A 25,602-nucleotide genomic window follows, 5' to 3' on the forward strand; every position below is an offset into this window, starting at 1 on the left:
TTTTTACGAGGAGGGCCTTTGGCTTACAAACGCTACGGCCAACGTCACGAGACTGTCATAATGGATAGAACACCCAGCACTACATCAAACAGAAGCAGCAATTTGTCAGTGTGGCACAATTACAAAATAGTGCTAATAGATAGATAGATACTTTATTGATGCCCAAGGGGAAATTCAAGCTATTAATATGAGATGTTACTCAGTGTGGAACAGTAAACTTTCAATGTGGGGAGTTCATGAGCCAATGATCCGCTGTACTGATGTAACTACGCGTTGCAGTGAACCACAGGATGTGAGGATGTGCAGAATGTGAGGATGCGCAAGATGTGAGGATGTTGAGGATGATTATGTTAATTGAAGAGCAATCAGAATTGAAATCCCTGCTCTCCCAACATGTCAGGAGAACCACAGATGAGCGAAATTGGTAGTGGAACACTTCTTTCTGTACATGTTCTGTTGGTCAGGATATCAGGAGCAAATACCTGTGAAAAAGTAGAAGTAGAGGGCTGAATTTTAGATGTGACTGGAGCATACAAGATCTTCCCTAAAAATAACAACAACATCAACAACACCAAGAACAAGAACAATAATAACAAGAACAACAAGAGAAGCAACAAGAACAACAAGAACAAGAACAACAAGAGCAACAACAACAACAAAAGCAACTCACTAATAAACATTAATTGTGATACAAGAGAATATGTGTTTGGCCAGTGTGGTGATTTTATCTAGACATAATAATAATACTTGTGTGTGTGTGTGTGTGCTGGTTTATTGGAAAACATTCCATTTACTATAAAGGTGTTGTTTGTGCAACTGTTATGCAACATTTACTGGAAGTCATGAGACTGAGCTGTCAAAGGCTAAGAGTGAAAGTAAAAACAGGGCCTGGGAGAGAAAGGTGCTTACCAGAAGGGCATAAATAGAAGGGGCTAGCAGAAGAGGAGATGCAGGGACCTTCCAGGGAGGGGAAGTGAAACTAAAGTTGGGATGACACATAGAACCAAATCAAAACATACCCTGCCTGGCAACAGATTACACATAGAACTCGATCACATATATTCTGCCTAGCAACACACATTTTTTAATGTTTGTATGAGAAGGAGTTTCCACCAATATCTCAAGTCCCAAAACGTTCTGATTGGCTAGAAGGGGCCTGGTGACGCTCCTGATGATAGGAACGCCTCTCAGGCCCCTGAGAGCATAAAAGAGAGAGCTCAGGCACATTCAGATCAGATCTCATCGGGGTAGCAGCTGCAACTCATCACTCTCTTGCCTGACGGTTCAGTCCTGACATTGTTTGGATTGTATCATCACTGCAATACGGTGAATAAAGGATCAACAGTCTTCAGCGTTTCTCGTCTTGGTGTTCTCCTTCCGGTCTTTGATATCAGAGTGCTAGTTGGATTGGAGGTTTCGGGAAGTGGATAATTTTCCACGACAGATCTGGAGGTTCCTACCGAGATTTGAAAGGATTCAACAGGGGAAACAGTTCCGTCCCGGGTGAAGCAGACCTCTCCAGTGCAGCTCTCAGGGCCCAAAACAAGGTAAGCGTTTTGCTTATTATTAGGAGAGCTGTACTGTGGGAGTCGGTGGGTAGGCCGGGAAGGGGTGTTTTACCAGAATCCTCAAAAGAATAGTGGAGACACAAGACAGAGATTGGGTTGTACTGTTGATCTTAAAAGCGTTTTGTGATTGTGAAAACCGGTTAAAAATAGTTTTCAAGGAGAAAACTGAGTTAAATGGCCATGTAATGATTTCCAAGGAGGAAATCTAGTTTTCAAGGAGAAAACTGAAATAGTGTTTTAATTTCCAAGGAGGAAATCTAGTTTTCAAGGAGAAAACTAAAATAATATTTTGTGTAAAGGGAGCACGGGCTGCCCTAAAATATACGTGTGTCTCAGGGAAAAGAACGGGTTAATAGGTAAACTGCAATATTAGCTGTGAGTTAAAATGTGTAAAAAACCGTCCTGAACAAAAAGGGTGATGAACAAAACATATTTTATCATAATTTGTTGTTGTTTCTGTAAAAGCTGAGTGTGCGCCGTTGTGTTTTGTTTTGTTGCCTGGGCATGGGCCCACAATAGATGCAAGGCAAGTACACATACACATTTGAGGTAGAGGAGCTCGGCGAGGGAAGGAGGATCGTCACACTGACAGACGGACGTCAGACTCACATAATCGAAGCGGCTGCGGGCATTTTCATAAGAAGGTTGCACAACAACCATAGTCTGAACATAAGAAGATTGTTGCAGCTATTGGAGGTTTTTGCAGATGCCCCCCCCCGAGCCCCGTGCTAGAGCAACGGTGCCCAAGCTTAGGATTGTGAGAGACCATAGGCCAGAGACCCTAGGAGAAATCCTTTACCGCCTTGAAGTTTCTGACGATTCAGGTGAAGGAGAGCCCGACACAGACTCCTCAGAGGAGTTCACCCCAAACAGTAGTGTGGGAGAGATAGAGGCAGACATTGGACAGGGGGAAGCCAGTGCCCCACCAGAGACAGGCTACAGCAGCTTAGGGTCAGAAGAAGAGGGGCGCCAGGAGTCAGATCAGGGGGGTCCAGTGAGAGCTCCAACTCCCTATCCAGGTAACACCGTATCCCACCAGTTGATCCACAGCCCATTCCGTATAGTCAATAGCCCAGCCACTCCCCGATATAACCCACCACCCTCTGTAAGCTACAGCCCAACCAATCCCCAGTATAGCCCAAGCCAAAGCCCCACTGTGTCTCAGCCTGAACAGGAGCCAGGGCAAGAGAGAGAGCAGGGAGAGGCTCACGGCCCGGCTGAGCCCCAGTCAGTGCAGGATATAGAGCGGGAGGTGAGGGAGATAGTCGGCCGAGACAGAGGTAGGCTGGCCAGTTTTATGAGAGGGTCTTTGTCAGTGTCAATATTCTGGAACAAGGAAGGAAACAACAGGGACAAGTATTCAGTTCACATTGATCAGTTTGACAAATACGGAGGAACCCACTCCAGGCTAGGCACCCGCGTAGCGCCATTGGCCCTGCAGACAGTGATAGAGCAGGTAGGAAAGTTTGTGGGGGTAAACACAAGGCCAGTGGTTGACCAGCTCTTTGCCCCACCTGAGGGCAGAAAGCGCAAGTTTGAGAGAGATTCTCCAGCTACAAGGAGGAGAAGGACAAATAACTAGGGGAAAGAAAAAAGGGGGAGGTACTGCTGCAAGACCTCTAAAACGACTGCTTAGCGGAATAAAATTCTATAATAGCTGCTTAATAAAAACTTGTAATCTGCTGATTTTGCTTAAAGTGAAAAGTTTTGTACTTGCTTTAATAAATAAAAGAGGAAATAAAGCCAATAAATGTACTTTGTGAAAAATAAAATAAAAGGTTAAAGGATAATTTTGAGTGAAGAAATATTATTGAAAGGAAAGGTAAGGGCTTAAAGTCCCCACTGATGAAATAGCGGTGGTAAAATAAAGAGGATAGTTATAATAATAGATAAAAGTAAGAAGTTAGAGAGAATAGGCAGAGTGACGCCCACAAATAGCGAATGAACTTAGAAAGTAAGTGGCATATCACTTTCATTCGACAGCGGGACAATAAGTGGTGCATATTCACAAGAAACCGAGAGGGCCTTGTGAGCGGTGCATATCGGTGCCATAGTTACACAGAGCTACTAGAGAAAGTAGAACATCTGATAGGGAAAGCTTACCCATTAGAATTAGGAACGCCTATGGACACAAGGAGTGACGATAGCGATACATCAGATTAGCAAAGCTCAGAAACTCAGCAGCTAGGTCCAGGAAAGACTGAGAGTATATGGAACATCAGCAACAAAACGTAATCTGGACCATAGATATCACTGAGTACGGCGAACACGATTGGAAAATAAGTATCCGAGACCGAGAGGATCAAGAACAAGTGGGGTACGTAGGGCGGTTCCCCTTTGGGTGCAGATTCCCTTTCAGGTGTAGGTACCGGGACGAAATAGACGAGAAGGCAACACTTCCCCTGGTGTATGAGCTGACCCCTTTTACCCTGCCGCAGGAAGAACCGGAGGGAGCACAGCCCCAAGCAGCCGGGAGTGAGGAAGGGGCCACATCTGGCGGCTCGGAAATAAAAGAGACGTGGACAATAAGGGTCGCCGAAAGCGGGAACAGGGGGTGGAGCGTGAGCGCAATAAACAATAGAGGGGAGGTACTCGAGGGAGGAAGAGCTGAACTAAACACGGTCCTTGAAGATTGGGGAGAAGTAAGGGACACTATACTATATACGGTAAGCGACCTTCGACTGGACTGGGAGGAAAAGGACCAGAACAGGTGTCAGAGGGAGAGAGAGAGGCAAGACAGAGAGGACTCCCTCAAGTTCAGCCGAAGGGAAGAAGAAGACAGGGAGTTTGAAGGAGACTACTTCAAGTCTATATGGGGCAATAAGGTCTACCATTTCACCGAAGACGCCGACATCTAAAAGGAAAGTGACACATCAGACCAACAGAGACTCAAGAGCTCCGTGGACAAGGACAGAAAGGATTCTAAGAGGTGTATGGAACAGGGACAGCAGAACGTGCTTTGGGCCATAGATATCGTTGAATACGACGAACACGACTGGGAGATAAGCGTCAGAGACGGAAAAGGCCAGGAATACGTAGGATACGTGGGTAAAGTCCCCTTTAAGTGCAAATTCCCGTATAGGTGCAAGTATCGAGACGACATAGACCTAAAGGCAACGCTTTCTTTGTTGGGGGAACTAACCCCTAATAGCCTGCCAGTGAGGAAGCAGGAGGAACCACAGCCCCTCGCAGCAGGAAGTGAAGGAGGAGCTACATCAGGTGATCTGAAAATAAGAGAGAAGTGGACGATAAGGATCTCCGAGCACGGGAGTAACGGGTGGAGCCTGAGCGCAGTGAACGATAAAGGAAGGACATTTGAAGAAAGAAGAGGCAAACTAAATACTGTCTTCAAGGAGTGGGACGACGTGCGGAATTCTATATTATACTTAGTAAGCGACCTACGGCTGGATTGGGAAGAAAAAGACCAGAACAGGTGCAAGAGAGAAAGGGAAAGACAGTACAAGAAGGACCATCTTCTGTTCTGCACGGACCGGGAGGACATAGCAGAACAGGAAAGGAGAGACTACGGTTTGGACCTCTAAGAAGAATGGCGACCAGAGTAATGACACCCCTGGAGGAAGTAGTAAAGGAGAATGCCATTGCTGAGAAAGACGTAAAGAGCATCAACCATAAGTGGTTCCTAAGATACAAAGGAGACCACACAGCATGGCCAAAGGAAGGGTCACTCAACCCGACAATAATTGCGCAAATGAGGGAGAAAATTATGAACTACAAAGGCTATGACAAGAGCACACGGAGGCAGGAAAAGAGAGAGAAGGAGTTGAACACTCTGGAGGCCTTCGCAAAAATATCGGAAAGGAAGAGGAGGCAGAGGGCTGACCAGAGTGACACACCGCCCGACACTCCGCCCACAACGCCCATCACAGAAAAGTGCCCCCAACTACAGCCCACGAGAAGGGAACTGGATGCTTTGACTCAAACATCAGAACCGGGGGCTCCACCCATGGAGGAGCCACGTCCTCCCCCATACAGGGAAAAGGACAAACTATACCCGGATGTGCCACGAGAGGAAGATAATGCGCGGGAGATATTCCGACGCCTGGAGGAAAGAAACCCGCGGGCCCTGGCGATACAAGCACCAGTGTATGGACCACAGGCCCCAACGGTGCACCTGGCAGTGCAGGCCCCGCTAGTAGTGAAAGGAATCACCCTGGAAGGATCCTGCGCGGAGGTGCTGAAGGAAATAAAGAGGATAAGAAGAGAGCAGGCTCATCCCCAGTCAAGACCATCAACACCCCAACCGGCGTCTGCACGACCATCTCCACCATCATCCCCCACCGGGACGACCATCCCAGAATACCTCCTGGAGGGCACAGTGCCGGATGGAAGGAGGGAATGGACAGGAGGAGAAGAAGCTACGGAAGAGCAGGTGGTGAGTGACTTCCACGCAAGCACAAAAGGACATTGGGAGACAAATGGATCTCCGGTAACCAGCCCCCAAAAGCCCTACTGGGAGAGCCAGAAGACGGGTGCGGGTGACCCGGAAGCTGAAAGGAGCGAACCCCCACGCCTCCCAGACCAAAGGAGGGAGCAGGCCCCTGGGGGGAGAGAAGAAAGACAGAAACAGTGGTTTGAAGAGCTGTGGGACCACCTGGAGGCAGTCATGAAAAAATGGATAAAGGCCACAGGGGAGGAGGAGAAAGAGGCCCGAGATGGAGAGGCCCTGGAAACCCTGGCCTGGGTGAGGTTGCAGGTGGACAAGGAACCTGTGATGGAGGGGTGCAAGGAGCTATGGCGGAGGCTCAAGGAATACATCCAGGCATGCTGGAAGGAAGTGGAAGAGGCCGTTAGGCAAGCAGAAGACAGACACCGAAGAAAAAGAAGAGAGGAACAAGGGAGTGAAGAACGGTATGAGAGAAAAATGATGAGAATGGAAGAAGGTCTGAAGGAGTTGAAAGCCGCTAAAAGAGTCGGATCAAAAGAAGGAAAGCTGGCCGAGGAGATCATGGAGGAAATAATAGAGGTGGAAAGGTGGGGAGAAGGAGGGGCAGGCCCAGGGAGCACGCCAGAGCATGCCAAGTATAAGAAGGCCTGCAGGGAATGCTGCGAGAGCCTAAATAGAGAAATGACAGAAGTCCTGAAAAGAATGAAGACCATGGTAGCGCAAGAAGAAAGGGAAGGAAAGCTCAGAGAGGAAGAGATGAAAAAGAGCGAGGAACTGAGAAGAAACCGTCAAGGACTCGGACGGGAGTCCTCCGAGAAAAAGGGGGCCCGCCGACTTACCTTCAAATTATCCTGCAGTCCAAGTACGATAGCGGAAGACGAAGAGGAAGACATGGACGGAGCAGACAGCCAGGTTGGCTCAGGAGAAGACTATGAGTCGGCGGAAGATGAAGAAGAAGGACTGGGTATCATGGAACAGTTCCTTGTAGAGCAAGTTCAGAGAGAACTGCCACAGGTCCCGAAAGAAGCGGACCCCGCAGTGTGTCTCGGCTGCGGAAGAACATTTAGAGGAGAAAAGGGTGTGAAGACCCACCAGCGACAAGTAGAGGCATGCAGAGGAAAGGCCGGAATGCTCCCAATGATGATCCCGCCAAGTGTACTCGCCACAGGACTGTTCGGAATCAGCAGGATGAAAAAAGGAGTGGAGAAAGGCCTGGACGAGATCAGAAAAGGGGTACGGAAGGGACTCAACGAAATTGAAGGGGGAGTGAAAAAAGGCCTGAAAGAAAACAAGAAGGAGCTGGAAAAATTGGAAAAGGAGGGAAAAAAGGAGAGAGAAAGAACCAGAAGAGAAAAGGAAAGGAGGGAAGCCATCCCAGAAGAATCGGATGAAGAAGAGACAGTGGTGATGGCACCATTGATAACAAAAAATCAAACGGCCCACTACCAGCCGTGGACCCACTCAGATGTGAATGGCCTCATTTCGCGACTCCCTGTCCTGCATGAGGGTGCGGGCCGATGGATAAGTCGGCTGGAATCAGAAACTCAAGGCCGAAATCTGGCCGTGGGAGACATAAAGTATCTACTCGGCCTGATATTGGGAAAGGCGGACACAGAGGCTGTACTGGAGAGAGAGAACCTAGGGCGGTTGATGAATGCCAACAGGGATGCCCTGTGTTTCGACAGTGTCCGAAATGATGTATGGAAAGCCTTGAGGGCAGCATACCCCAACCAGTACAGCCCCTCAGCCGTCTGGATAGAGAAGCTCAAAGATAGTGATAATCCCGCAGCCTTCGTGGAAAAGGCAGCGCAGGAATGGACGATAAGGATGGAACAAAGGCCAGAAGATTCAGGACCTCTCACCATGCAATTCAGGAGAGCGGTCATGGACGCCCTGCCAAAGGAAGTGAGAACACAGTTGGAAAATGACTGGCGCGTGGCAGCCATGCCCAAAGAGGAATTCAGGCTGGCAGTAGTGCACCATGTAACTCTGTACAGACAAGGGAAAGACAGGGAGGAGCAACAAGAAAAGGAGACCATAAGGAAGCTGACCCATGTACAGCTCCAGGAGGCAAAGGGGGCAAAGAAGGCAGCCACCCAAGCTCCAGTGATGCCCACTACAGCCCCTGTCCCACAGCCACAACAACCAGTGGCACAACAACCAGTGGTACAACAACCCATGATGCAGCAGCCAGTAATGATGCAACCACAGCCTGTGCAGCCCATGATGCAGACATGGCAGCAAGCGCCATATGGACCCCCACAACAACAGCAACAGGGACAACAATGGTACCAGCCAAGAGGCAGAGGAGGATCCCGCCAGGGAAGAGGAGGGCAAGGCAGAGGAGGCTATGGAAGAGGACAATACCAAGGCCAGCAAAACCAAGGGAACAACATTGAATGTTGGATATGCGGAGGAATAGGCCACATCTCCAGGAATTGCCCAACAAAAGCCAGAGGCCAGAACAACCAAGGAGGACAGGCAAACCAAGGACAAATGCAAGGGGGAAATTATGCTCCCCAACAAGGGAGAGCTCCACAGCAGATGCAGGCACCCTCTGGTCCAGTCTCCCCTTACGGGGGAAGCTGGAATTGACGAGGCCCAGAAAACCCAGGGGAGGGTCAGTTCCCCGCCCTGACAAGGGGAGCTGACGCAGAACCAATGCTGCAGGTTCTAATCGAGGGCATGGAGGTAGAATGTTTAGTGGATACAGGGGCAACGTATACTTGTCTTCACCCAAAAGATGCCCAACACCTCCCCAGGTCGTCAGGAAAGTTTATGAAGACAGTGGGTTTTTCGGGGAAAACGCAGCTAATTCCAATGACAGCCCCAGTATCAATCCAAATAGAAGACAAGGAAATCAGGATACCAGTCTTAATAGCAGAACACACGCCCGTCAACCTATTGGGACGAGATGCGCTGTGCAACCTAAGACTTCAAATTGAGTGTTCCCCAACAGGAGTACAGATAACAGGACTGGCAACACAAATGGCCCTAAGAATAAGTGCCCCATCTCAAACTGAAACTCACCAGGTCTACTGGATTGGACGATTGGAACCAAACATAGAGCGAGTGGTCTACAATGAGCATGCCTTTCAAATAAACAGCCTTCATGCTCAGTTGAGGACGCCAAGATGCCCTTTTCACTGCACGATAAAATTCGACCAAACGCCAAACAAAGAGAGAGAAGAAAAATGGAATAGGGAAGTGGGTAAGTGGGGACGCATCCCACTTGACATACGCGCACTAGTGGTGGCCAAAGAAGGGGTAGCCGCTGAGGTGAAATTTGTGGAAGGATGGGATCGATCTAGGCGTAATCTTCAACATGCCCGGAACAATGCCACACATCACCCTGAGAGTGGCCAGAGGTCACAGAGCAAGAGAAATGGGCCTAGTAATGCTCGAGGCCAAGTGCATCAAATGGAAAGGTACAGGGAATGACCGACTACAAACGGCCATAAGCTGTGAAGGAGAACCAATGTTCAGGATAAAGTTGGACAGACCAGTCACCGTGTGGGGAGTCCCACAAGTGATCGAGATCGATCATGGACACAGAACCGCAGGAGAAAGAGGAGATACCCTATGCTAAAGGGTGTCCATATGGGAATCGGTTCTGTCTCTACCGCCTATTCCCAGGAGCGGGGCGCCGCTGCTGGGACAAAACGAGACATGTGCCATTCAGCAAAGAAGATGCGGAATGGAGTACATACATGCGACACCTGTCATGGTGCCCCAAGAAAAGGACAGCACAACCAGCAATACAGTCCCAGGAAGGCCATCAGGGCGGACAAATGGCCTCGGAGGAGGTTCATGACATACCCTACGTTAAGGGATGCCCCTATGGCAACCCATACTGCATGTATGGCCTACTGGGAGGAGCAGGATATCGATGCTGGGATAAGGAGAACCATGTGCCCATCAACAAATCCGACCCAGAATGGGAGTAATACAAGAAGTACTACATAGACAATGAGACGGATAAAAGGACAGGGAGGCCGGGACCGACCCCCTGGAAAATGATGATGCTACAAGAAGCGACAGAGACAGGCACCGAACGAACAGAGAGAATATTGGGAAAAGTGCCGCCTGTGGTATGGTCGCAGGGAGATGGTGACATAGGATTGGTCAAGTCAGCAAGCCCTGTGGAGTTCAGACTGAAACCAGGAGCGACGCTGCCTTTCCAACCACAGTACCCCATTTCAGCAGAAGCAGCTGAAGGAATAAGAGGAACAATTGAAGATCTCCTGGGAGCAGGAGTCTTAGAGGAAGTCCCAAGTGCAAGGTGCAACACACCCATATTTCCTGTGCTGAAGGCAGACGGAGTGCGATGGAGAATGGTCCAGGACCTCAGACCTGTTAATGAACGCATTGAGGACTATCCAGCGGACGTCCCACATGCTAACGTACTGATGACCAACATCCCGGCGAGTGCAACAACGTTCTCCGCCATTGATCGATCTGGTTCAAGCATTTTTTACGATACGAGTGGCCCCCGCAAGTAGGGAGTTCTTTGCATTCAAATATCAAGGCAAGACGTTCCAGTACACAAGGCTCCCACAAGGGTTCAAGCACTCACCGCACATTTTCAACCAGGCGCTCAAGGAGGACTTAAAACACATCGTGTGCCGGAGCACGATTCTGCAGTATGTTGACGATGTCTTGGTATGCTCACCGGACCAGGAAACGTGTGAGAAGGATACAGTCCATGTGCTGACCGTTCTGGCCGAAGGGGGGTACAAAGCATCGAGGAAGAAGCTACAGTTTGCACAGCCCCAGGTGATCTACTTAGGTCGCCGAATTTCGCATGGGCACAAGGGCATCGCCCCAGAACACATTGAAGCAATTACCAAAGCACCAAGGCCAAACACAGTAAAGCAAATGATGTCGTTCATTGGACTCATAGGTTTCAGCAGCGACTGGGTGGAATGCTATGAACAAAAGATAGCCCCACTACGAGCCATGATCGTGCAAGCTGGAACCAGCCACCTGAGGAACCGCCTCACATGGACAATGGATGGAAATGAGGCGTTTGAACGCATCAAAGGAGAATTACAGCAAGCACCTGCGCTTGCACTGCCGGATTACGGAAGACCCTTCTATCTGTACGTGTCGGTCAGGAAGGAAGCAGGAAAAGACGCGTACATGACCGCGATCGTGGCACAGACACAGTGTCATGGACGCGGCAAACAGGCAATCGCCTACTACAGCTCAAAGCTGGACGCGGTGGCCCAAGGCTACCCACCATGCTTCCAGGGTCTTGAAGCAGTATATTCGGCATACGTCAAAGCTTCCAACATTACCATGGGATGGCCAGTGGTGGTACACACCAGCCACGCAATAGCGCAGTTAGTGGAACAAGGGAAGTTCTGCGTGACGCCTCAGAGGCAGTTGAGGTACTACAATCTGTCACTCTGCCCAGATGTCACTATAAAGGCATGCGACACGGCAGGAAACCCGGCGGATCTCATCCCGCTTGATTATGAGGGCGAGCCACATGACTGTGTGGCGGACTCAATCGCCTTCTCTAAGCTGAGGGACGACCTGCAGAGTGAGCCGTTGGGACAAGGAATCACCTACTTTATGGATGGTTCTAGCCATAACTATGACAACAAGACGCATGCAGGGTTTAGCGTAGTACAGATGAAAGGTCCAGAAACCTTTGTGACAGTTATGAGCGAACCGTGCACACAACCATGTTCAGCGCAACTAGCTGAATTAAAGGCGCTGACAGCAGCATGCTCTTTAGCAGAAGGGCAGGATGCAACCGTACACACAGATAGCGCCTATGCCCACCTTGTTTGCCATGTGCATGGCGCCCAGTGGAAACAGAGAGGGTTCAAGAAATCGGATGGGAGCCCAATTCAGCATCTAGAGCAAATTCAGTTGTTGTTAGCAGCCATGATGCGTCCAAAAACACTCGCAATATGCAAATGCAAAGCGCACTGTAAGGGACAGGACTACATTACCCTAGGGAATGCACAGGCAGATGAGGCAGCTAAGGAAGCGGCGTTAGAGGCTAGGAAGTTGAATACAGCCCCTAAATCCCCACAGGATAATGAGCCGCACAAAATACTGCTTAACAGGGCGATGCACAGTATGCCTTGCCCTACAAAATGCCCCTACCCCTACAATACGTGTATGTGGTGCTCCCAATGGTGTGATGACGACCATGAGCACCAGGTAGATCCCGCCTGTTGCGCGCTATGCCAGAGGGCCAGTTGCCCTGAGTGCTGCGACAAGCCTTGTGAAGCTAGATACTCACCGAGCGTAATTGATCGCTATTTCACAGCAACCGACACAGTGATACAAGCCCCAGTGGGCCGAACCTTGCCTGACGGACGAACCTTTAGAATTGTGGATCCTTTACTCACGCTTAGCGCTATTAAAGACGCACAGAATGCAGCTCCGCAGGCCGAGACATTGTTATGGGAAGAGAGGGGTGCGTCGAAAGGCAGGAATGGGGTCTGGCGAAGTCATGACGGAAGGGTGGTGGCCCCAAGTGGACTCCTTGATCTCCTCATTCATGATGCGCATGATGTGGATCATTGCGCAAGGGGGGAGGTCAAGCGGCAGATACTTGACAAAGGGTTCTGGGCCCCATACCTTCAAGATCGCATCAATTACGTGTTAAGAAATTGCCACACTTGTGCCACACACAATTACAGAAACAACGTAACAATAGGCATAGGACCACGGCCCCTGGGACACGTGCCACTCCCAGAGGGACCGTTCAAACACCTGGTAATGGACTACATCGACATGGGTCGAACGGTGAACACGTACAAACACGTACTGGTAATAATATGCCGCTACTCACGATGGGTAGAAGCCTGTCCAAGCCGAGGGCAGGACGAGAAAACGGTGATTCGATTCCTAGCAAGGGAGGTGATACCCAGGTTTGGGATCCCAGAAATAATCAGCAGCGACAATGGCCGAGCGTTTACGGCCAACACGTGGAAAAAGATTGCACAGGCGCTGTGCATCAAGACTCGGTTTGGTTGTGTTTACCACCCGCAGTCTCAGGGGATGGTCGAAAGAGCGAACGGAACGCTGAAGAATAAAATAGCGAAGATCGTCCGAAGCGCGCACGACGATCCAAACCTGCCAAACCTAAATTGGGTTGACGCACTACCAATCGCGCTGATGAAAATGCGTTGTGAAAAAAAATCGAACCACGCATCTGACCCCGCACGAAATGGTGACGGGGCGGGCGATGCCCACGCCACGGTTCAGAGGGGATCAGAGGCCCCCGCTGGAAATTCTAGAACAAGAGGTGAGCAGTTATATTAAACAGCTTTCTCAAGTTCACAGGGCAGTTTTCAACGAGCAGAAGAGAAGAGAGAGAGCGCGGGAGCGGAGGACTGAGCCAGGACCGATCCAAGTGGGAGACTGGGTGTACCTGAGGGTGTTTAAGAGATCGTGTCTCGACCCCAGAGCAGAGGGGCCCTACAGAGTGACCCAGGCTACCCCCCGGGCGGTAAGAGTGCAAGGATCAGATTTGTGGTATCACCTTAACTCTTGTTACAGGGCGGTGCCACCAGAAGGAGCGAGAGGTCCAGAGGAGTGGGAGGACGATGACGGGGACCAGAGCCCGCCAGGACCCCCACCAGACTCCCCCGGGGAGGATGATGGTGGTGGGGAACAAAGGGGAGGACCGAGTACGCGTAGGAGTACGAGGCGGAGGATACTGCCGGCTCCTGCTGATGGCTCTGGGCGCAATGTACCTGGGGTGCCTGCTGTTCTCCCTCCCCTATCTGTGCCTACAGGTGCTGGCGATGCTGGGGCCGAGCCAGGCTGGAGGAGGAGAAGGCGACATCCACCTGAGATGGGAGCCGCTCCCGAATCCCAAGTACCCAGACCTGCCACAGCCTCAACCAGCGGTGATCCACCAGCCGACCCTGCAGCCCGCTCTCACGCCACGGACACACCCGACCTCACAGGAAGCGACGCCGAAGAAGCGCCGAGGCCGGAAGAAGAAGCACCGCCATCGCCACCATCACACCAGCAAGGGAACGACACCATCGACTTTGGGGACTTCTACAGCGACTGGGATTACCCATACCCAGCCGACGCCCCTGCCAACGACCAGAGTGGAGCACAGCAAGCTGCCGCAGAAATGGCCAAGGCCCTCGACGCACTCAGACTACCCACTGTCCATACGCCTCCCCCCCGGACACCTCCTCAGCAGGGCTCGCGGCTTCCTGCGGAGCCTGTGGTGGAGAGGCCGACGGACTCAGGGCACGACACGGGCGGCCCCCACTCCGGGGATGACCGCCCAGGAACCAGCCAGGAAACAAGACGAATTCTCCAGAGGACCAACTGGGGCAGTTCCCCCGGTACCCATTGGACTGGAGGCTTCGAAGAGGCCCTTGACTGGCCCCTCCCGGGCTCCCCAGAGAACGACGAGAGCGATGAAGGGGGTGCAGACTGCCACCCCCAATGACTCTCTGCGAGGAGATGGAGAGGAGCTGCTCGACGACAGTGCCCTAGACACGGACAATATGTTGTACATAGAAGGATCAGGAGATGAGACACACACACCAGAACCAGAAGCATCGGGAAGTAACGAATACATCCCGGTGCTGGACAATGCAATGACTCAAAGCAAAAATGAGAGTAAGAATGTAAATAGTACAAGCATGCTTCCCAAGGTCCTGGAAAAGGAACAGGTTAATGGGACTCAAACCAAGAACAGAAGGAAAAGATCCACGGGCGCTCTGGGCGCCTGGGAGAATAATTCATGGATGCAATGGGCCAAATACACAGCAAAGACAGTAAAACCAGAAGGAGGGTGTTACGTGTGTTCGGCGGTGAAACCAAAGCTGACAGTGCTGCCAGCACCAGGAACTGGAGAAGAGGATGTAGTATACCAAGAGTCAGGAAAGCAATACAAGGAAGACAAGCTCTCTCCTTTTGGATGTCTTGTGCGATTGGGAAGTGAGGAGATACGCAAGGGGTGGACTGGTATAGGCCCCTTATATGCAGAACAAACAAAAGGGAAAAAGGCACACAAGACCCAAGAGAATGAGGCAAGATGTAGAAGAGACTACCCGGGCATGGGGGCCAGGGTAGCAAGGAAAACCCACCACCTTTATGAGATACCAGAAGACGTAGGGTTTGAATGCTTTGAAGTACACCCCACTGAAAGCACAGTCAAGGGGGGCGCGAAAGATGTAGGAGCATTTGAAGGACGCTGTACAGCAAAGTGGGTCCACGAATCCAACAGCCTCTCGTTTCGCCTGGTAGAAAGCAGCGACAACGGGAAGAGGATTGGAGTCGAAGTAAACACCACGATGCTGAGCGTGAATTGGATGTACGAACAGGATATTCCGCTGGCAGACTTATGGTGGGCCTGTGGAAGACGATGGGGACTGCGAAACACCCTTCCAAAATACTGGAGAGGAAAGTGTGCCAGGGTCACCCTGGCCCAGCAAACCTACATAGTCCCTTGGTCAGAACGCAACTCAACACTGAACTCAACCGGCCCAGGGGCCAACCAGCAAACGCCGATAAAAGGGAACCTGAGGAGAAGCCGAAGAGACGCTGATGATGGAGTGTATATGGACATATTCGGACAACCCCACAACGTCCCGAGACAGTTCAAGGCACGGGACGAGGTACTCGCCGGATTCGAAGCCGCCCTCCCCTTCTACGGAGCATCCGTAGGCATCGCCAAGAATGTTCAATGGATCAACTACATCCACTACAACGCCCTGCGGTTCATGAATGCCACTATAGACGCGTTCAACGCGTTTGACAGGAGGTTGAACGCCACCACAAAAATGGCAATGGAAACCAGGATAGCAGTGGACTGGATACTAGCAAAGGAAGGTGGAGTGTGCGCGATCGTTGGAACAGACTCGTGTTGTACGTACGTCCCAGGTGAAGGCGAGAACATGGACGACTTCACAAACGCAATGAAAAGACTCAAGGCTGTAAACAAGGAAGCCTACGAGAACTCTGGAAAAGGACTGACGTTTGATGGAATCCCGGATATCTCAGGAATCTTTGCCCCTGTAACCCGGTGGCTGACGGACACCTTTGGGTCATGGGGGGGTAAGATTGTAGCATTTCTAGGGAAGTTATTGCTAGGAGCAGCCTTAGTGGTAGGAATGTTTTGCTGTATTACTCAATGTTGTGGAAAGGTTTGCTCAAAGGTGGTTGCTAGACAGCTCATGGTCCAGAATGTAATGATACCGTGGGATGAGGAGGATGAAAGTGAGAGAATTCTTTTAGTGCAAACTAGTGTGGGACGAATAATGGAAGACGAGTTCAACGAGGGTCATGTAATGGAGAGCGACTTCCTCGCCCGAATGCTGGAGCAGGAGCGGGAGCAGGAACAGGAGTTTCCTCCCCCGGAGTTTCCTCTCCCGGTCATGTACGAGTAGAGGTGGGGTCCTGCGAGTCACCCATCTCTACACACACACACTGACTCACACTCACATACACAGCACTGACAGGTAATTCACAAGACACATGCCTGCACGCCCAGGTGACAGAGTAAAAAGTAGGGTTATGGGCTGTGACCTGACACGAATAAGTCGCATTAAGTAATCTTGAGTCAATTTTATATGAGGTTTAGCCCTCAACTGCAAGGCCATCCAAACCCGGCCAGGTATAACCAAAGCTTGCTACTAGAAGCGCTCACCTCACCCCAACTTGCCGTACGTCGGGCCTGGCCCGCCTAGTGGTGTGGCAGGTGTGTGGCGCGGTCAGTGCTCGAGGACGGGTACGACCCCAATGGCCAGCAGGGGCAACCTAAGGCAGAGCATGGCGGCCCGTCCCCTCGGTGTGGCGCGCCTGCGGCCGGCGCGCTCACCCGTTCTCACGCTAGTGTGAATGCCCGGAGGAATCCGGAGGAGTAAGGGGATGACGTTGCGAGTAACAAAGGGGGGTGGTGCGTAAAGGCCAGACAAGGGCCATATATACACCATTTACATACTCTATATAAGAATTTACTTAAGGAGCCATTGGAAGAAGGATGGGTGAGTGACGAGTGGGATCATGAAGTTGTTATGTAACTCCGATTTGGCACCGATGGCCGTTGCATGAAAATTCTTTTATGCTCAAAGTGACTAGCACATTAGCCGCTTTGGGGACAAATCCGTCTCGGGTCCTAGCCATATGTTCATAACAAGGAATTGGTCGTTCTGTCACCTGCTCGGGGCGTCCAGGGCTCTTGATTTATCATTTACTCTTATATATAAGGTTTACGGAATAACCTTGCGCCCGTAGGGTATAGATGAGTGACGGATTAGGCTGCGCCAATGCCTGATACCATACCTAGTGCATTGAGTGCCATGAAGCATGGGGTTTTACTTAACCTCGTGTGCAAAAAGTGACTGGTTGAAATATATGAGGTTTCAGGTCACTTTGGGGACGTATCCGTTTCGGGTCCCAGCCATTTGTTTTAGTCGATAAATGGGAAGATTTCACAACTCGTTCTTACGAGTAATTGGTCCTTCTGTCACTTGATCTGGGCGTTCGGGGTTTGCTTACCAATGTTATTACTTACTCACATAAGGGCAGTGATGCCGACACATTCCTACTAGTTCTTACATAAGGTTTAAGGTTTCCTGTTTAACATTAGGTTTTTAATAATAAACGCTATTCCCCTGTAACTTGCTCATGTGCATATAGCCTGAGGTGTCATGACAATATACGGGGTTATGGCACACTCCTGTGTTTAAATACTGCTTATGCTGCATAGTGAGGCTAATTTAGCCTCAAAGGGGGGAATATGTGGTGATTTTATCTAGACATAATAATAATACTTGTGTGTGTGTGTGTGTGCTGGTTTATTGGAAAACATTCCATTTACTATAAAGGTGTTGTTTGTGCAACTGTTATGCAACATTTACTGGAAGTCATGAGACTGAGCTGTCAAAGGCTAAGAGTGAAAGTAAAAACAGGGCCTGGGAGAGAAAGGTGCTTACCAGAAGGGCATAAATAGAAGGGGCTAGCAGAAGAGGAGATGCAGGGACCTTCCAGGGAGGGGAAGTGAAACCAAAGTTGGGATGACACATAGAACCAAATCAAAACATACCCTGCCTGGCAACAGATTACACATAGAACTCGATCACATATATTCTGCCTAGCAACACACATTTTTTAATGTTTGTATGAGAAGGAGTTTCCACCAATATCTCAAGTCCCAAAACGTTCTGATTGGCTAGAAGGGGCCTGGTGACGCTCCTGATGATAGGAACGCCTCTCAGGCCCCTGAGAGCATAAAAGAGAGAGCTCAGGCACATTCAGATCAGATCTCATCGGGGTAGCAGCTGCAACTCATCACTCTCTTGCCTGACGGTTCAGTCCTGACATTGTTTGGATTGTATCATCACTGCAATACGGTGAATAAAGGATCAACAGTCTTCAGCGTTTCTCGTCTTGGTGTTCTCCTTCGGGTCTTTGATATCAGAGTGCTAGTTGGATTGGAGGTTTCGGGAAGTGGATAATTTTCCACGACACCAGGTTATAGCAACAATTGCTAATGTGTGTTTGTCTATCGATACAGAAAGCGCTTTCAGATATAACCTCCGGAGTACATGCGGAGGTTTGTCAAACGGAGGTCCTACCCTTCGGATGATTCAGATATGATGCTAACCTGCGGACCTAATACTGACCTTATACGGACGTATGTGTGAACGACATACACGCACATTACAGAATCTCCGTGTGGTTGTCGAGTGAGGGGTGGGGGCTTGTAGAGTTCACAAGCTGCGAGATATGACGCAGAATATATGCGGCCGCTGCCTGTCACAGCTGCTTTTTGTTTAAAAAGTGTAGCCTATGCATTATAGGCTAAAGAAGATAAATCTATTGTGCGTAGGCTAATACTTGAAGTAGGATAGTCACGTAAGTGCGCACATACAGTATTTGTATGTGTGCTTCGAATAAACACATTTATCTGTTTTCAACGTTATGTACCAGAATCTGGTTTGTGTTGGAGAGAGAGAGCATGCACCAACCTGGTCTCACGGGAATCCGTGAAATAGCCACGGACGCTTAACTCAAAATCCGTGGTGGGCCCACGGAATCACTGAAATTTCCGTGAAACTCACACGGATTTCGATTCAATGCAAGTTAATGACACTCATATCCCGTGGCTATTTCACGGATCCCCGTTTAAACAACTGAGTGCAGATTTCGCTCAACGGACGTTGTTATCTTATTGGGAAACACACTTTTGATACATTCAGTTCGATTTTTATTGCCTTTTTTAGTGTCTGTGTAATGTTAGCCTGTCAGGCGTTGCATTCCATCCCTGTTTCAACAACTGAGTGCAGATTTCCTCTCAACGGAAGTTACATTTCCGTGAAACACACACGGATTTCGTTCCAATGCAAGTTAATGACAATATATTCCGTGGCTATTTCACGGATCCCCGTTTAACAACTGAGTGCAGATTTCGCTCAACGGATGTTGTTATCTTATTGGGAAACACACTTTTGATACATTCAGTTCGATTTTTATGTAATGTTAGCCTGTCAGGCGTTGCATTCCATCCCTGTTTCAACAACTGAGTGCAGATTTCGCTCAACGGAAGTTGACATTTCCGTGAAACACACACGGATTTCGTTCCAATGCAAGTTAATGACAATATATTCCGTGGCCCACACACGGATCCCCCGTTTCAACAACTGAGTACAGATTTCGGTCAACTGACTTTTATAACTTTGGGATACATGGATATTGAATAATTACAGTCGTTTCAGGACTGCATATTTGCCGTTGGCTTAAATGATGCCCTTATTTAAGTGGGATATTTAATAAAAACGTTCTCACTTCTCATTTCAGCGAGGCATAGTAACCGTTGCTAGGTAAACAAAGCCCATGTCAGAAGCGTATCCCCAGAGAATGTCAACTTAAAAAGAATAGCTTACTGATAGCACTAGTTCTTTCGTCTCAATACTGATTATGAAGTTGTTATAAATGTAATACACTACTGCAGAAATGTTTATATTGCTTAAGGTGGAAATAAAGTTCTTTGGCAAAGAGATGCATTCTGGGAAGTGATGTGTTTAAATGTAATGGCTACATATACCCAAGTTTCTTTCATTCGGAGATTTATGCTCATTATTTTACAAATTTGAGCAAGGATATAAAATATTAAGACTGTACTTTTTCATTGCTATTGATATTTTGGCGCAATTTTGTGCATCGCGTCACTGTGTGCGACGATCCCAGGGCGACGCTCGAAAAAGGAAACAGCCCCAGTGTGATAGGCTGGTTGCTGTCATGTGACACACGCCACCACAAGAAAGCGGAAACGCATCGTAGAGCGAGAGCTGGCTGGCTATGTGGGGTAAGGTAAGTTAAACTACGTTAATTTAGTAAATAATAATAATAATGGTGTTGTTTTTTGTTGTTTCGAACAAAATATAGGTATACTTATCATGACCAAAAACCCTTCATGCTGTAAAACAACTAGAATCACGCGAAATTAGTGCAATTTCTTAGTGAATGTCTTATAATGGTAAAAGACGCGGACAAATGCGTGATAATTAGCCAAATAAATAATTGTTATGGTTATTTGGTTAAATTATCGAAATGAGTGCGATGGTGATTGAGATGGTGTTTGACATTAAATTATAAGCAGGTCAGTTTCACGTAATAAGCTATTTGTTTCTTTGGGTCTGGGTAATTCATGTGACAAAAAATTCTGTTATGCTACTACCGTTTTTCTGAAAAACAAAGCAACATTTCTATCTCCAAAATAATGCATTTCTGAGTGTACTACGTAGTGCATGCAGCTTTTAATGTCCAAAGTAGCCTATACTGATTTTCCTGCATAAGAACTACAAATACTCCTTCAAAACTACAGTGTTGACACTTGAAGTTGTGGAGTTATATTTTAGTAGCCTATTCTATAATAGAATAAATACCCACATCAGTTTTACCCTTGTCTCACCTGTATACAAGGGTACAAGGTGTATGAATTGCAGTAGTGATCAAATGAAAAAGGAAAGAAAGGTGTCCTGATGTGTTGTTTAGGGATGGTGCTGCAATGTTTTCTCGACATATCTTTATGTCTTTGTTTCTCCCCTCTACTTATGTTTTCACAGATCCTTGCTCCTGATATCCTGATGTATGGGTTGCATTTCATTAAATTACTCCAACAGAACACTCACAGAAAGGAGAGTGGTGTCAAACTACAAGACAGCCAGTATGTAAGCAAGGCCTTGTTTGTCCTTGTTTGGCTACTCATTTGTCAACTTCCTGAAGAGGCTGAAGCATGCTGGCCTTGACACCTCAGTCCTTGCTTCCATTAACAGCTGTGTTATGGAGTGCATCCTCACATCATGGTCTACTGCAGCGGTGGATACAGAGGACAATTGGCAGGTATTTTACATCACTTTTACATTACTTTTACTGTGATTTTGCTAGATATGGTTGTCGCTGTGCTAAATATAGGCCCATATTGTAGATTTAGATTGTTTCTACAGATTGTAGAAAGTAGATTGAACTGATACATTTAGGCCTACACTGTTAAGGGACAGCTGAATTGACCACCTAAACCATATATTTTCTGAAAGCCTATAGCCTCTAGATGTCAATTAATATACATTAAGACATGTCCCACCTTCCCACTGACTTTGGTGCATCATAAGGCGTACATAGGCCCATATTGTAGATCGAGAAACGCATTGTACAGCTGATATATTTAGGCCTACACTGTTAAGGGACAGCTGAATTGACCACCTAAACCATATATTTTCTGAAAGCCTATAGCCTCTAGATGTCAATTAATTAAGACATGTCCTACCTTCCTACTGACTTTGACATATCAAAACTCCACCTCTGAAATGGGAGTGGTCAACTTTTTTTATGTTTTTCCTTCACAGTTTTTTTTGTGGGTGTCTCAGAGATCCCACCTTTGGAACATTTGTCAGGGGCCTCAAGGGGGTGCCGTGCGTTTTGGTCCCATCCCTCTAGCACCTAGCTTTACCGCGCCAGCAGAGGGAAACCTTGTATGTTTCGAACCGTTTATCTCCTTCCGGGAATAATCCACCGACTCCAAACTGAGCCTGGCTTGTTTGTGATGTCCCGTTGTTCAACATATTCTGATTTCATACTGATCGGATCAACATAAGTGTGCTTTTTGGCTAAAAATTGAAAAATGGCTAAATGTTAAAGCAACACCAAAGAGTTTTTTGTACCTTAAAATAGTGTTTCCAAAATCGTTTCAGTGGTTCATCAACTCGTAACAGGGTGAACGGCACTTTCTGCATCCGCTTCGAGGCCCTCTATCGGCTATAACCGCACTATGTAAGTTTGCCGGATCGGGTAGCGGATATGTAGTTCGATGGAATGAGACATGAGAAACTACAAATTTGACTTGCATCTGATGTCGCAATACATCGTACTTTCATAAAATCATGCAACATATTCTACCTTGTCTGTGGACATTGTTATTTGCAAAGCTGGTGCTGGATAAACAAATAGTGCGTGCGACAGAGGAAAAGTTCTTTGGTGTTGCTTTAAATTGCCAAAAAAGTAGGCACAATGCTTTGCGTTACAGCTAGAGCGATGAAACTTTGCACGCTCTATGTGGGTCTTGTGCAGAAGGTCTGACTTGAATTTCAGCCTCGTAGCTCCATGCTACCACCCAAAACTCCACCTCTGAAGTGGGAGTGGTCAACTTTTTTAAAGTTTTTCCTTCACTGTTTTTTTTGTGGGTGTCTCAGATATCCCACCTTTGGAACAGTTGTCAGGGGCCTCAAGGCGGTGCCGTGCGTCTTGGTCCCATACCTCTAGCACCTAGCGTTACCGCGGCAGAAGAGGGAAACCTTGTATGTTTCGAACCGTTTATCTCCTTCCGGGAATAATCCACCGACTCCAAACTGAGCCTGGCTTGTTTGTAATGTCCCGTTGTTCAACATATTCTGATTTCATACTGATCAGACCAACATAAGTGAGTTTTTTGGCTAAAAATGTAAAAATGGCTAAACGTTAGCAATTCTACTGCTTTGTTATTTTGCCACCATATGTACCCTAGCAACACCCAAGCAACCACCTTAATTACCCTAGCAACACCCAAGCAACCATCTTAATTACTCTAGCAACCACTTGTATAATGTCAAGCTAGCAACCACCATAGCAACCAACATGCTTACCCTAACAACCACCATAGCAACCATGTTATTTTGCATAGCAACCACCATATCTACCTTAGCAACACCATAGCAACCATTCAATTTACCCTAGCAACAACCACAATATGACCATAGTAACCACATGACATGTCCTAATGTATGTTAAATCACACCTACAACTGACCAGCTTTCAGAAAATATATGGTTTGCATGGCTGAAACTGCTTTGCCTTTGAGTTGGAGCTCAAAACGTATCATATGTGTACCTCGTTCGCCAATATACAAAATAGTGCCATGTATAGAGTTATGAACACTGATCGTATGATATGCAAAAGTCTGCAGGAAAGTAGGTCAGGCTTTCAGAATACAGTGGGACATGTCTTAATTCATGCTAATATTGGGTGCAGTGAAGAAAGAAAGGGAGGGAGGCTGCTTTTAAAAGAGAGGGAAAGTATAATATTTTTAATATTGTTTTCAGATGAAGAATTGGTGCGGTGGTGAGGCTGGAGCACCCCTGGCTTTTGCCGTATGGGTTGACTTCAGCAGTGAGTCACCCACCGTTAATTTCACAGGTATATGTAATATGTTTTTATTCAACAACATTTCAATGATGAGATCTATCGAAGATGACATTCAATGGAAGAACAATTATTTTAGTATGGTCACAATCTGGCCCTGAGTTTTGATAAAAATGATATTGACATGGCAACACAAACCGAATTGATAATGGATTTTAAGGGTTTTTTTCCCGGTTACGGTTCATTTAGGGCCAAAGTATCTTGAGGCCTTTTGGACCAATGACAGGAAGGCTGAGCTGCTAAACATGTACACTAATAGGGGTGTGTCAAGTGGTATGTATAAATGAAAGTGGTGTTAAGGTTTGTTTCTGTGTCAATCCTTTCTTGAAGTTCAGAAAAGGAACCTTAACATTTGTTTTTAATGACACTGAGCGTACTGTCTTACAGATGCTTTGGGGGGTGAGAGGCCATACGTTGACCCTGATATCAGTGGCACACATTGCCGGATGGCAATTGGCCGTCTGATAAAAGAACATGGTATGACTGGCATTGTATGTTTTCAATTTCCTTATTTAAAGATCAAAATGATGCAGACTACTGAATCTGATTACACTTTAACACCCTTCTATCTCAGCACTGAGTCAGGGTTTGTCTCGGTCTGAATATCTGCCACAACACAGGCCGCCTTGGTGGCCTGAGGAATTGCCCTTTGCCTCAGTCAGTGACGGTATGTTAATATTGACCAACTATTACTGTTTCAACTGCATGCACACAGCTGTTGCAACATGATTTGACTTTTCATAAGAGTATATGATAAAACCAGTAATGATGCATTGTTTGCCATTTTTTATGGAAAAGGTGAAGGGCGTAAAGCTTTCACTGCTGAAAAGCTGAGGCAGGTGGTACGCTCATACAATGCGTATTACAATCTCCAGGTATATATACAAATGCATGAACCTGTCTAAAACCTTTTGCATACCAGTGTGTTTTACAGACTAAAACAGATTTGTACACACATATCTAACAATAATGTGCTTTTCCTTTAATCTGTTGAGCTGCAGCAGTCTGTTGAGGCACCACCATCACCCCCATCACCAGCACCAGCAGCAACACCAACAGCAGCACAAACACCACCAGCACCACAAACACCACCAGCAGCAGCGGCAGATCATAAAGAAGGATCACAATACTACATGTCATTTCCTTTAATGTGTCAACATCTTTTGGAAAATATAGCATCTATCATCATAAAGCAATCTCATTTTTCTTTGTTGATAAGCTACGTGTTTTTCATCGTAATTGATTCAATATCCAAGTGTGACAGTTTTGGTGTACCATGAACAGAACAGGACAATTGGAAACAGTTAGCCACCTATGTTACAGAGTCTAAAAACAAGCAGATTAGCACTAGCAGATTTAGAAATAGCTTCTTTCCCAATGCAATAACAATAAAGGAATTCATTCATTTAGTCATTTCAGTTTGTATTACTACTTTCATTATTATTGTTGTAATCTCACATGTACTATGGCTATCATAATTAAAATGAGATAGATACATAGATAATGTGTCAGTGAAAATACATATATGAGCCAATGTTCCAGCAGATGGGGTATGGATATCGGGCATGCATATCCACTCCTAGGCCTATTCTCCTACACTCCCCCTGTAGTAGCCAGCATTACATTGAAATCTCTCACTTTGGCCTATAGGACACTGACTGGATCTGCTCCTTGTTATTTTAATTCAATGATCAAGATGTACTTCCCCAACCGCCCACTGCTGTCTTCTGATTACCATTTGTTCTGTCGACCACTCATGAACGCTAAATTCAAGACTCTTCCTCAGTGGTTCCATGTGGGTGCAATAAGTTGCACAGTGCTCTTTGTTCCTGTGATAGTTTACAGTGTTTTAAAAGGGGTCTAAAGGCACATTTGTTCAACATGCACTTAGTCCATTAAACAGTAAGCAACTTGTTATTATATCATTGATTGAATGGGCATTTGTTTATTAGC

General features: G+C 47.5%; 1 protein-coding gene across 7 annotated transcripts; it reads left to right on the plus strand.

Annotated features, from left to right (window-relative positions):
* Positions 1–1,259: 1,259 nt before the first annotated feature.
* Positions 1,260–25,067, plus strand: LOC143101434 (uncharacterized). Of its 7 annotated transcripts, XM_076264733.1 has the most exons (11): positions 1,260–1,547; positions 13,501–18,326; positions 20,164–20,286; positions 21,042–21,146; positions 21,252–21,318; positions 23,550–23,643; positions 23,839–23,922; positions 24,037–24,126; positions 24,224–24,316; positions 24,448–24,524; positions 24,651–25,067. In XM_076264733.1, the coding sequence occupies exon 2, from the start codon at positions 13,548–13,550 to the stop codon at positions 16,359–16,361; it is 2,814 nt and encodes a 937-aa protein (XP_076120848.1). In that variant the 5' UTR covers positions 1,260–1,547; positions 13,501–13,547; the 3' UTR covers positions 16,362–18,326; positions 20,164–20,286; positions 21,042–21,146; positions 21,252–21,318; positions 23,550–23,643; positions 23,839–23,922; positions 24,037–24,126; positions 24,224–24,316; positions 24,448–24,524; positions 24,651–25,067. The 7 variants fall into 7 exon arrangements, 6 of the variants coding, with proteins under 6 accessions (XP_076120848.1, XP_076120846.1, XP_076120843.1 ...); XM_076264731.1 differs by having other exon boundaries at positions 21,042–21,318; positions 24,645–25,067; XM_076264728.1 differs by having other exon boundaries at positions 21,042–21,318.
* The last annotated feature ends 535 nt before the right edge of the window (positions 25,068–25,602 follow it).

This window comes from Alosa pseudoharengus, unplaced genomic scaffold (genome assembly GCF_046254945.1).
Source record: "Alosa pseudoharengus isolate Yale_2024_CS ecotype anadromous, Long Island Sound unplaced genomic scaffold, YU_APseudo_1.1 YU_APseudo_1.1_scf_35, whole genome shotgun sequence".
NCBI lineage: Eukaryota > Metazoa > Chordata > Actinopteri > Clupeiformes > Clupeidae > Alosa > Alosa pseudoharengus.